The sequence below is a fragment of the Hipposideros armiger genome, unplaced genomic scaffold (assembly GCF_001890085.2).
Source record: "Hipposideros armiger isolate ML-2016 unplaced genomic scaffold, ASM189008v1 scaffold_135, whole genome shotgun sequence".
Classification (NCBI taxonomy): Eukaryota; Metazoa; Chordata; class Mammalia; order Chiroptera; family Hipposideridae; genus Hipposideros; species Hipposideros armiger.
This window is the reverse complement of record NW_017731485.1, coordinates 3038718-3051876: the sequence shown is the minus strand read 5'-3', so window position 1 is coordinate 3051876 and position 13159 is coordinate 3038718. Positions and strand designations below refer to the sequence as shown.

Below are 13159 nucleotides of genomic sequence, written 5' to 3'. Positions count from 1 at the left end.
GTAGCACTTGATGTTCCTTTCTTTTGGTGTAAATGCTATGCTGAGCTTGTGCTTTAAATGAAAACATCCCCAAGAAAGGACTTCAGTGAAGTCTCTGGCGGCTTGTGAACACTCCTCCCGGGGACCGCAAGATCGGGGCAGTCTGAGGGTTACACGTGCTCAAGAGGAGAACGAGGGATGCAGGGGAATAAGACTGGAAAACCTCACCAACTGCCCAGGTGCATCTCTGTCCGGCCCCAGAAGGACTAAAGAATGTCAGAGCAGAAATGTTCTGTCATTTACCCTTGTGTCCCTGGGGCCTGGCGTAGAGAAAGCAGGAATGAACCAGCTAACTCAAATGGCTGAGGACACCTGGAGGATCGCGAAGGTAATGGAAATAATAAAAGTACCATTAACTGAGGGCTTACTAGGTAGGAGGCGCTGTTTTAAGAGCTTTAGGTACTTATTTCATTCTCCCAACATAATAAAGAAGGTACTCATGTGTTTTTATTACCGTTTTACGTATAAGGAAACTAAGACATTGAAATTAAGTATCTTGTCCATGATCATCCAGCTAACAAATGGCACAGTTGGGACTTGGATAGAATTCTGACTCCAAAAGCTCTTACCATCTCTCACAGGTCTGCTATGTACAGTTGTGCAAGTTATTCATATGTTGCTTAACTTCGGAAAGTACAACTCACACTGCAGTGCACAACACCAGCACTCCTTAGAGTTGTGCAGTGCACAGTCTGCACAACTGTTCCTGCTGGCCCTGAGCTCTCATTCTCTGAGACCCGAAAGTACAGCTGAGAACAACACACTGACTATCTCTAGGACAAAATGACATAACCATATAAAGCACGTGGCAGGGTACTTGGCCCATAAGAAAGACCCAGAGTGTTGGTAGATTTATTACGTCAATTGCTTTTGTTCATTGCAGAGACTAACAAAGCATCTGGTTTTCTAAAAGCTAAGAGCCTAGAACTACACTGTCCAGTATGGAGCCAGTAGAACCCTGGTGGTGACCAAGAACTTGACATGCAATTAGTCCAAACTGAAATGCACTGTAATGGTAAAAGTACAGCATTATTAAAGACATAGTATGAAAGATATAATGTGAGACATCACATTAATATTTTTATACTGATTTACCTATTGAAATGCTAATATTTTTTATATGGTTGGTTAAATAAAATGTATTCATAAAATTGATTTCATCTGCTTAGGCTTTTTAAAATGTGGCCACCGGAAACTTTAAAATCACACATGCGCTCATATTATATTTCTATTGGGCAGCAGTGTCCTAGAGGCCAGCTTTGTTCCTCATCAGTGTGGATTCTTCCTGAGGACAAATGTCACTTGGTTCCATATTGGTTTAAACCACAGTAGCCACCCCCTTTGCTGACAGCAGTGAAGTCTGTGCCCCCAAAACAGGGACCAGGTTTTTCTGCTTAATTTCTGGGAAATGGTCAGAAACCTCCGCCCAGCCACCCATGGCCCCAGGAGATCCGTCTTACAGCCTAGACGGCTTTAGGCGGCCTAGTCTTCAAAGCCCCCAAAACCAGAATCTGTGCAAATGGATCTCCTAAGTTGGGCATTAGGACAGAGAAGGACTTCACCAAGCCTGGGTTGTCACGGGGTGATGTGTGGTTGCGATCTACAATGAAGGCAGAAAGGGGCTCGGAGTGGGGACAGCCCCAAGTGTATCTGCAGGCCTCTGTCCTTTCTGAGCTCACTGTTAACTACTCAGCCCATTGGGCTTCCATCAGGGCGCACAGCTCTGCAGGCACCTTCCCAGAGCTCTCCACGCTCACCTGGGGCTCAATGCCCCCTACTGTCCACTCCCTCCCTCATCTGCTTTTTCTTGCTTCCATTTCACCCACCTGGGCAGTCAGAGACCTGGACCCCCGTTCGCTCCCTTCTCACTTACTAGCCACATGACAACTTAACCTAAGTGGCGCAATGGAGATAATGACAGTCCCTAACTGAAAGGGCTGCTGGGGGGATGAACTGAGGCAATCCATAGAAAGGGTGCAACACAGTACCCGGTACATGGTCGGTACTCAGTGTGCCTCAGCCATTATTACTGTGATATATTAATTCTAAGGGGCATTTTTTCCCCAACCTGTCTACCTACGTGGTCTGTAAGTGAGAATTATGAATGTCTTGGAATGGCGCCCATGTGTAAGAACTGCGTCATCATGGGGAAGCGCCAGGTGGAGGAGACAGCTTTCCGAGCCCTCCTGCAGGGTGCTTAAACGGCATTGATGCGGGCACTTCCTACAATTCCATCTCATCGAGAGACCCGGCACCGCTAACCTCCCCAGCCCTGCCAGGCTAGGTCCCCGGGGAAGGCACCCTGTGGGCAGCTGTGCTACGGAGATCCCTCTGCTGGGCAGCACGAGACCACAAGGGCACCCAGCCAGGTGACCTCTCCTCTGCCCTTCTCTACACCCCTCACTTAGGGGATCTTGAGTTTCAAGGCTTCCGGGAAACTGAAAGTAGCTCCCCTCTACAGGAAGTTCCCAAATCTCTCCTGTGTCAAGGTCTCTGCCTTCCCAGGGAGGTCAAAAGGCTCCTAGCCACATGCTCAGGCTCCATTCTCGGGAAGGTCCTGGGCGCGCTCTCAGGTGGGGAGGTGGGGCCTTTCCAGAGCCAGTGTCCTCAGCCTGTGCATGATCCCAGAGAGGGCAGTCCAGGCCAGGTCGGACATGACTCTGCTTATGGATGCTCATCTCCACCTCTGCACACAGAAGCTCCCTGGTCGAGGTCATTTCAAGGCCACTGCTAGCCCTTGAATATGATAATTATTACAGAAACACAGTGAATTTTTCCTTTCTCTGCTCAGTGTTCACACCACGTTTATCACCCTCACACTTGGGTGCTTATAAAAATCCCAACTATTTTTAGGGAGAATATTTATCATTCTGATTTATAGACTCAAAGACCTGAAAGTAGATGTTAAATTATTGGGTTGTTGGAAAAGACATGATGCATTTTTGCAACGAAAAACATAGAAAAAAATACGTCATGACTTTTCCAACAACCCAATATTTCCGAATAGCGCCTGCCTGCCAGACAAGCTAGGCGGGAGTCAGCAGGCTCAGAGGGGCGCTGTTAGGAGCCCCCAGGGAAAGGTGTAGCCAAGGTGAAGGAACCAAGCAAGGCACCTCCCACTGCAACTCAACACCCTTCTGACCCTGTAGGCTCCGGAGCAGACAAGGGGAGCCTTGGCTGGAATAGCGCTGAACCACAAGTACTGGAGTCCCCAAAGGAAAGGGTCAAGGGTCATGTGCAGAGGCAGGCAGTTCACCCTTTCACCTGCCTGCTTCCTTCCATCCAAAGGCTGTTACCCCCATAACTACCCCCCTGGCCTCCAACAGATGCTCCTTTCAGAAGAGAAGCTTGACCCATAATGGCGCCTGCCTCCCAAGGGGTTCCCAGGCCAGGTACGGGCTGGGCGGGCTGCGGGGGCATTTCAGGACCTGCTGCCAGTGCCGGTCTCTCATCCCTGGGTTGCAGGAAATGCTGAGGATTGGGATGTGCTGCTTGAACTTCTCAATCTTCATCTTCACGTTTTCTACTAAGCGTCTGGGCGCAGGCACGTCGGCGAAGGTCTTGGTCAATTTATATATCGTCCGCCACATGGTCGCTATTTCCTCGGCGATTTCCTCAGCATTCAGTAAAAAGAGGGGTCCTGAAATAGAGAAGACGGGGTGAGCGAAGGGTCAGGCCGCCAGGGAGGTGTCAGTCCCGTGCACCTTGAATTCCCAGGACTGAGAAGTGGGCCTACGGTATGGAGATTGGAACGAACGCAGGCTTTGGAGTTGGGTCTGGATCTGAAACTTCGGCTCAGCCCGTGAAGCCTTGGGTGTGTTTAGTGAACCTTTCAAAGCCTCAGCAGTATCACCTGTGTATCACAGGTGACAATGGCTGCCTCAGAGGGTGGCCATGAACATAAGTGAGATGCGTACAGTGGCTACCATGATGCCTGGCGTGTAACACAAGGCAGATCGGGAATCCAGTGTTAGGAGGTTATGGGTGCTGCTCTAGAAGGAAGCTCCACAGATACTGTGAACTATTAGCCACCGGGGAATGACAGTGATGGGGATATGCGAGCTCTCTGTTCAGTTCTGGCATCTTGTAGGTAGGCACTTGCAATTATTTAAAAACAGACTACTTTAAAAACAAAGCATGACACCTCAAATTAGAATTAAAATCTTCTGCTCTGTGAAAGACACTCGCATAAGAACAAGAAGACTAGCCGAAGACTTGACTAATGATGGTTAGTGATGGCCAATCCCCCACATTGCCTGAGTTGACAATCTAGAAAGCACCCTCGGTCCTCCACACTCCCTCCCTGCCCCGTGCCCCATAGCAGACCAATCATTATGCCCTGTTGGCTTTGGAGTTAAAGGAGTAGTTTCTAGAAGTCTCCAGCACCCCGGCCGGCCTTTCCTGAGGCCGCACAATAGGGGAGCCACCATCTTCTTCCCCCACCATTCGCCTCTCTGAGTCGCTACCCAATCCATGTCTCTGAGGGGCTGCCCAATGTTTGCCCCTGGCAATAGATCTGGGTCTTTGGTCCCAGCCTTCCATCACCATCAGATCAGAGGAGTCTGACTATGGCTGCCTTAATCCGGAGGACCAGGACACGGTGCAAAGTTCAGCCGGAATCTGAAGTTCAGACTTGATTTCAGAGCTGGCTGGGGTGGCTCCATGGCCCGACCCCCACCTGCCCAGCAGAGTGAGACAGCTCACCGTTCATCCACTCCTCTGACTTGATGCTGAACTCGTACGTCGTCACCCACAGCTGCTCGTAGGGCGCTTTGTTGGTCATCACGGTTTGCAGCAGAGGGAAGGCGCTCTTCTCCTTTTCCAGCAGGTCCTCCTCCTTGTTGATCAACTGCAGGGCAAAAGGGGGTGCTGTTTGCTGGGTGCAAAAGGGCGGTGCTCCTGAGCCTAGAAGCCACCATGGCAAATCCCTCAATGCTCTGAAAACCAAGTGGAGGAAGATGCTTGTTTGCCTGGAAAGCAAGGGAGGAAAATAAGGCATGGACTCAAGCAAGAAGGTCCCTTTGTCCCTCCACGGGCCATGGCAGCTGAGATCTAGTCGGGTGAAACTCTAGGGTGATTTGCTACTTGCTCCACCAACTTCATTCCCACTGTAACAGACCCATGTCCCCATTTGCACAATTTTCACATGTACGCTAGCTGTTCACATGATGTTGCCTTCTTGTGCTGACTTGCCTCAGAGGGAAGAACTTTAATGGTTAAAAAACTTGCTAGTTGACCTTCAAGGAAAGTTCCTCAGCTTCTCCAAGTCTTAGTTATCATTTTAAATAGGGATAAATAGGGGCAATAACAGTGTGTACCGCACAGGTTTGTTATGGGCATTAATTGATCTATCGCACAGGAAGCCCTTTTTACAGAGCTGAGCGCATGATAAAGGCTCAATGCACGTGATAAAGGCTTGCTGCACATGACGGATTATTCTATTATAATTCCTTCTCTGTGTTCTCAATGACCAACAAAAAAGCTAGTATAATGTAGGATGTGGAAAAAGGTAGTTGAAAGTACCAATGAAAGAGCCAATCAATGAACAAACCAACACTATCCACCTGACAGGTAATGTTAGGAAAATACAAAACCAAGGACCAGAAACTGTCACAGAGCAGCACAGAGTCTCAGGTCCCCACCCCAGTCCCCAAACCTCAAACTCCACGAGTGCCAGGTCGAGGTTCTTGGACAGCTCGTGAAGCTTTTCCACGTTGTGTTTCATTTCTTCTGTAGTCATCACTTCGCGTTTCCTAAAACCCTCCAGTAGCTTGCTGTAGCCCTCGACTTTCAATTCGAACTCTGAGCACCTGAAAGTAAAGACAGCCCCCAATCACATTCAGCTTTTCCATTTTGTGATTTTTCAAAGTCACGGCATTGCTCACCCACATGCGAGCCTGGGGGGAATTTGATCTCTGATAGGACACACACACACACCTTTCGTGGTTGTGACTTTTTCTCCGGGCAGCAGACCTAAGACATATTTTGAAGGCAGCGATGAAATGGGTTTGCCCTTCAGCCCTAATTCCCATTCTGTGTAGAAACCCTTGCTTTTATCTACTCTGTCCCTTTGTGAGAGTTTGCAGGGATGATGGGACCTCCAGTTGGGCAGTGGGAGTGTCATGTGGGAAGGGATAGTAATTGGTATGAATCTGAGGTTCATAAAGTGTTACAAGCTGGGGAGGGGGTGCACACGTGTGCATGCGTGTGCATGAGTGCGTGTCTTTACCATGTACAGGGTACCTGCCCACATCACTCAATTGCCTGAGTTTTCAGTATGCCTACATGTTCTTTGTCTTTACTTAGCAGCCCAGCACAATTTCGTGTCTAGAAAAGAGCAGAGCACCTAGTAGAAACCCGTAAGAAATAATCAAGAAATAATGATGACAGTGCGCTGGCACGGAACAAGACCAGCTGCACAGTAGGCATCTCGTCAGCCTCCTGCCAGGCCTTTGTTATCCTTGCCCTGACATGTCACACATCTGTGGTCTCCAATGGAAGGCGGATTCTGCCGTTATTATTGCAAGGCCGTTATTACATGCCACTATTTTTGTCTTTTTTCTCTCTGCACGGCCAAATTCCAACTGCTCGAGGCAGGGAGGGAAGGCATTGGCAGGGGTTACAGCAGACTTAAAGAGAACATCCCTCGGTGGGAAACAAAAGGAAATTCCTTCTCCGCCGACTGTCTTCAGCCCTCGCCCACGCATTGCTGTGGGGGGCTCCAGACAGAACCAGGAAACGGGCAGCGCGTTATGAAGCCGGGGATCATTTCTAAAACAACCTTGGATGCTCCCTGTACCTTTTCATGAGGTCCATCTCCGCCTGATCTCTCTTGCTATAGAGCAGGTTTCGGCTGTTTTCAAAGATATCTTCAATCTGGTCTGGCCAGAGGAGCAAGGTGCTGTTCAATTTGATATCCTCTTCTGCAAAACACACACAGTTGGCTTTGGACACTGCTCAGCACAGGTCAGCATGTGTGGAATTAATTCAGCAGAACCAGAGGTCAACAGACATGGTGGGGGATGGGGCAATAACTGGATGGGCCCATGATGGATGAATGACAGCCAGCGTTTACCAAGGGCCAGGCAAGAAGGTAGACAGTATTGTCATCTTTGTTTTTACAGATCGGAAACAGTGAAGCAAGTGGTCAAAGTCACTAGACTGCTAGAATGTCGCAGAGCAGGTTTCCAATCCAGGTCTCACCAACTTCCCAGCCTATGTTCTAACCACTGCACTTGACTGCCTTCCTGAGCTGGGTCAGCGCAGGGTAGAAACCTGGGATGAAGTTCCAGTTCTCCTCTTTAAGCCATGTCACCCCATCTGAGTCTCGGTCTCCCTGTCAGTTCAATATCAGTAGCAATATCAACGTCAGTTGCCTTACGCGTCCTGTGGTTCTGGTCAGTCAAATGTCCTGGGATCCCTCTGTACCCTTGGACTTTAGGACGCAGAGACCACAGTGAGAGAGTCCAGTGTGTGTGCATAGGGCCAAGGCACAGTGCCAGAAGTGTGCAGGAGGATGGGCAGGGGATCCTTGTTCCGCCCTCTCCCGCCCATCACCATTCCCCCCAAACACCGTGAACACCAGGTAATTCACAGGTATTTCCAGATGAAAACAGCCCTGAAACATGGCTTGTGGAGAGGAAGCACCTCAGCTTTTCCTACAAATCTGGTCCTGACAAATTCTAACTTGGCCCTATGAGCCTTGAAGGGGGTCTGGGGCGTCTTTCCTTTTACGATATTTAGGAAGGAAAGTGCCCAGGCCTCCTCAAAGCCGGGACTGTGCCTAGGTTACAGACGAATGAAATCTATCTATCAAAAGACTCAGTGTTTGGAATTGACTTTTCCAGGAACAAGATACCAAGACAGGTATCTATGAACTAGTCAAGTCCCTGGATAGTTCTTCTTTTCGTCTAAAGATAAGATTCCCTCCGTTTGATTCAAATTCCTGTGGGTAGGACTATGGAAGTACTTGAAAGCAGCCTCTGGTATTGATATTCAGTAGTGGGGGGGGGGACAGGAAGGGTTTACTCTCGCCTCCCCAACTCCTTTGCCCTAAAAATATAAACATACGCATACACCTGTGGGCGCGCACGGCTTACGGGGCAGGACTGCATAATCCATGAGGAACTCCAGCCGTTCAATCGCATCTCTCAGCTGCCTCCGGAGTTTGAACACCGTGACATCGCTGGATTTCTTTAAGAATTTAATGAGCGACACCAGCTCCTCCGTGTTGGTGGGAATCTCACTGATCTTGTCCGCGATGCTGCTGTACTGGTTGCAGATGCTGCAGGGAAACACAGCCATCATCATCACCACCATCGTCACCTGACACAGCTTTCTTACAAGGTCCATGATGCTAACAGACGTAATTCCTCCACCTGGAAATCCTGGGTGGACGGCAGTCATGTGCACTCCACATTTCCGGGGTAACAACAGTAGAAACAGTAACAATATCTAATGGGTATTAAGTCCTTCACTTCGTGCCATGTCCCATTCTAATCACTGAACACGTAGATAGCTCATTTAACCTTCACAATGATCCTAAGAGGTAGGGGTTATTATCATGGCCATTTTAGAATGGGAGAAGGTAAGGCTGAGGGACTTTATCCACAGGAACACAGTGCAGAGGCCAGAGGCAGGATCTAAACTGATGGCATAACACTGTCCTGGCATAACACTCCTCCATGTTCTTTCCTCCCCGCTAGCTGTCTACGACGTCAACACTTAGAATGACCTCGAAAGTTACATGTTGAAGATGTCAAGTCACCAATTGCTTGAGTTTCTGAATGTACGTAGTAGGTCTCCTCCACCAACTTGAGGTACCCTGAGCAAAAAATAAATGTCTATCGTGTTCAGTCATGACATCTTGGGTCCACGTGTTCCAGCATCGAGCCTAAGCCTACCCAATGCAGGTAGATGCTCTCTGTCTCACAGACTCGTACTGGATTGGACCCCATCTTCTTCCCTCTTGTATAAGAATGCATCGAGTAAATACCTTGTGGCCACTGGCTATCAGCCTCTTGGGAGGGCCCAGAAGGGTGGCAGCGGACCTAGTATCTACCAGACTCTCTAAAAGGTCCTGAGTACAAGTTGGTGATATCAGGAACCTGACCACAAAACACCTCAGCAATATCCAGGGATGAGCTGAGGACAGGAAATGTTGCCTTCTACAGGTAGTGACAATATCACTTCAAATCTATAAGGCCCAGGGGTCCCAGAGCACAGGGCTATCCTCTGTTTGGTGTAAGGGATGGCATAAGGGACACCCACAAATCTTGTACCAATCTGTGCCCTCTCTCTGCCTGTTGTCATTGTTTGGATGAGAATTCTCACCATGAAGCAAACAAGCACTGGACCAAATGGATCACTTCATATGTCCGCTCTAGGCCCTGCATGGTGGTCCATACTTCAGGTCATCGTTCTAGCGACTTTAGACAGTGTCCCTGGAGGGGGTATGAATGGCATGCCCACTTCCTACCCATGCACTCCAAGGTGCCCCCAACTTTATGCCCAGAGCACCCCATTCTAGGGTCTACCTGGTGACTGGAAACAGGAAGGCACCCCATTCAGCACAGCAATGGCAGGACAATGAAGTGGCAAGGTCAGGGTTTGGGATGAGGCGACTCAAATTCAAACTCACTTACTGGCCCTTTCTGGGCCTCATTTTGTCCTCCATTCTGTAAGGGGCCTTACATCTGTCTTACCTGCCTCATGGGGTTGTTGAGAAGGTCAAATGAGTCACAGTCACTATTTTTAAGACAGAAAAAAAGTTGACTCAGCCACCAACCTGGGGTTTCTGCTTCCTTAGAAATCTCTGGCATTCGTAATGGGACCCTTATTTTCACTTACAAAAGGCCTGGGGCCGGCCGAGTGGCTCAGTTGGTTAAGAGCTCAGTCAAGAGTGCGAGCTCTGAGCAACAGGGCTGCCGCTGAGCTGCCCACAGGTGGCAGGATGGCTCAGCTAAATAAATGAATAAATAAATAAATAAATAAATAAATAAATAAATAAATAAAAAGGCCTAAGAAAAGTATACGTTTATTTCGATGAGGATGGATGCACTAACCAACCAAACACCGTGTTGCTTTGATTTGACAAAAACAAAAGGTCTATTGCTTATGAAAACAATTTCTTGATGCTCAGACTTTACAAAGAAGGTGTCCTAGCACTGTGAAGGCTGCAAACCTTTTACTGTACTAGTCCCAAACCTTTATTCTGTAGGCAAAGAAACTGAAGATCTGAGCAGTGACTCCAGGGGGCACACAACTCGTAAGCGGAAGGTCTTGGATGCAAAACCAAGTCTCCTGGCTCCCAAACCAGGTAACCCAACATGTCACCACTCAGGGAGACAAAGCTGTGTGGTGGAGAGCAGGACTTTGGGGTCAAAATAAATGAGGCTAAACCCCAGATGCACCAATCACTAACAGCCTGGGGTCTCGAGTTCCTCATTATCATAACAGAGAGATAATGGACAACCTTTGACGGTTGTTCTGAAGACCTATTAGGTCTGTAATGTTCAGAATGCTTACCCGGGGCCTGGACTGTCACCTGTGCTGGTAAAATGGTAGCTAGTGTTATCATTCATTTGCTTATGAGTTTCTGACACGTTATTTTTATAAACCTGAAAGTAGTATAAAGTGCTAAAGTTACATAGCTCTACTCACATATCTATGAATAACATAATATATAACACTGTTAGCAATGGTCACCATTACTAAGCCACTTTAGTCTTCAGTTTAAAGCTCTCTGAGGACGAAAGCTAGAATAACACGGATTAACCATTTTGTAACATGCAAATAAGAGACACAGCAGCCGACAGTTGCTGCCCCAGCCGCTCAGCATCACTCCCTCTTCTGGTGACCACACCCTAAGTCTCCTTGGGGAGCCCCCTCTCCCTCTCTCAGTCCACATGGTCTAGGGAAGGCTGACATCCCCCAAAGGTGGGAACACCACCCAGATCTAAGCCATCCTCTTGGCCACAGGGTCGGTTTGGTGTCAGTTTGGTGTCGCACAAATGAGCCAATCAGGCCAGTGTCACACAGGCCAGCATTTTTGTGAGGCAGTTGGAAAACGAGAAGCCTTCTTGGGGTGGCCGGTTAGCTCAGTTGGTTAGAGCGCAGGCTCATAACACCAAGATTGCCAGTTCGATCCCCACATGGGCCAAAGAGCTGCGCCCTCCACAACTAGATTGAAACAACTACTTGACTTGGAGCTGATGGGCCCTGGAAAAAACACACTGTTCCCCAGTAAAAAGAACAAAACAAAAAAAAAGAAAAAAGAAAGCCTTCTTTCCCCTCTGGATGGGAACTTGGGAGAATGTCAGCCAGGAGCTGCTGGGGTGCACACCCTAGAGAGAGCCTGTCAGAGAACGGAGCTGACACAGAGGCAAGCTGAGTAGAGGGAGGGAGGCTGCACCCTAACTGAGGGCTGATGGCCTGAGGCGAGCAGCTCCAACTTTTCCGCACGTGAGCCCCAACTTCCTTTTTTCACGCTAGCCAGTCTGGGTGGGCTTCTGTCGCTCACAGCCCCAAACATCTTGACTCGTATATAGGTAGCTGTCAGTAAAATGAAGGCACAGTACTGGGCTTAAGATGGGATGACAGGCTCTAGACCTATAGGGCAGAATCAGCACAGGAGTGGTTCTCCGGGGGCCTGGGAGCGCTCTGTGTCTCTGCTGTCCGCGTGATGATGGGTGAGGAGACCTGCGACCTCAGAGAGCTGAGCTCACGCAGCGGCACCGCCCCGAGGCTGCCCACAAGCAAGGGCTGCAGGATCACAGACGGCTGCCTCGTGATCTCTCCACCCTGCCCCCACAAGCCCTACGGAACGTTCACCCTCCTGTTCACCTTCTGGCCTGAACCTCAATTCCCTGCTACTCTCACACTGGGAGCAGAAACAACTTGAACTAGAACTTTGGGCTGGTCCTTGTCAGAAGGCGTAAGATCTGGCTTCGTGTCTGTCCACCCGTCCATGCTCAACGCCACTGTGATTTCTGTGCACACATAACGGTACCTGGTATTGGCGTCCCGGTTTATATCCACTTGGAAATCAATCAGACGGTCATTCAGATTTTGGGCTCGCTCACAGAGGTCATAATTTAGAAGCATGGCATCAAGGCAGAACATGGCCAATGGCACGGAAATGTGCATGGACGCAATCTCATGTCTCCGAGCTTTTATGCTGTTGATCCTCTGCAAAAAGGAGCATAGTCATCGTTTCATTTGTCTTCAGTGTCTCTGCATTGACCCACAGCCTCACCCCCCCGGCCAGCCAGGTCTGATGGTTAATGCAACATATATGCTAGCGAAACACGCTGGCTACTCAGTGGACAGTCTGCAGCATGTCACCAAGATATGAAATGTCAAGTGGCATCTCCTACCGTTACAAAATCCTCAATTTCATGATTTTCTTTCAAGAACGCAGTGACGTTTTGCTCTGCCGTGTTATCCAATAAGTCATCATATTTTTTGTATACCTTTAAGTATCTTCGATGTTGAAGAGCATAAAAATCAAACAAACAAATCCAGGTCACCAAGTCAGATTAGTCAGAGTGGCAAAGTAAGAGACTGCAACATAAAAATTCCCCCAAACCATGAAAGAGGACTATAATGTGGGAAAAGGTCCAATGGACTAGAAATTCAGAACTCTTGCTTCAAACTCCAATTTTGTTACTTCCTGGAGGCATGAATTAGACAAGGTATTTCTCTTTTTCGAAGATCAGTGTCTCTAATTTTAAGTGGCAATGATAACATGTCACAAGGCTGTTGTAAAGCTTAAATGTAACAATGTGTATAGATAAAGCGATTAATACTGAGCCTGACATACAGTGAATTTCCTATCCCTCCTTCCGGCTCTAAAATTCTATGTCTAAATTTTAAGATGAAAATTTGGAACCAATAAACCTAAAATCCACTCAATAAAGTTAAGTTTCCCTCTGTGAACAGATCACACAATGGCTGGACCCATTTCCCCCATAACAAAGGCATGTCTGGGATGTTCTGACTTTAAGTCAAGTTTGAAGGAAAATAAAGCTGGTGCGGAGAAGGCAGAGTTAACTGTGTGGGGGGCCCGTGGGTACACTTCTAAGCACTGACCGACACTTCAGACACCCTGAACCTGAGG

General features: G+C 48.5%; 1 protein-coding gene across 1 annotated transcript in view; it reads right to left on the bottom strand.

Annotated features, from left to right (window-relative positions):
- Positions 1 to 13159, bottom strand: part of DNAH3 (dynein axonemal heavy chain 3) — a 127899-nt gene that overhangs the window by 93466 nt on the left and 21274 nt on the right. Inside the window, exons 13-19 of the mRNA XM_019649817.1 lie at positions 12417 to 12522; positions 12050 to 12228; positions 8139 to 8323; positions 6839 to 6962; positions 5696 to 5849; positions 4744 to 4888; positions 3436 to 3679 (exon numbers count right to left, since the gene is read on the bottom strand). Coding sequence (XP_019505362.1) covers positions 3436 to 3679; positions 4744 to 4888; positions 5696 to 5849; positions 6839 to 6962; positions 8139 to 8323; positions 12050 to 12228; positions 12417 to 12522 — 1137 coding nt within the window. The remainder of the gene's footprint in view (positions 1 to 3435; positions 3680 to 4743; positions 4889 to 5695; positions 5850 to 6838; positions 6963 to 8138; positions 8324 to 12049; positions 12229 to 12416; positions 12523 to 13159) is intronic.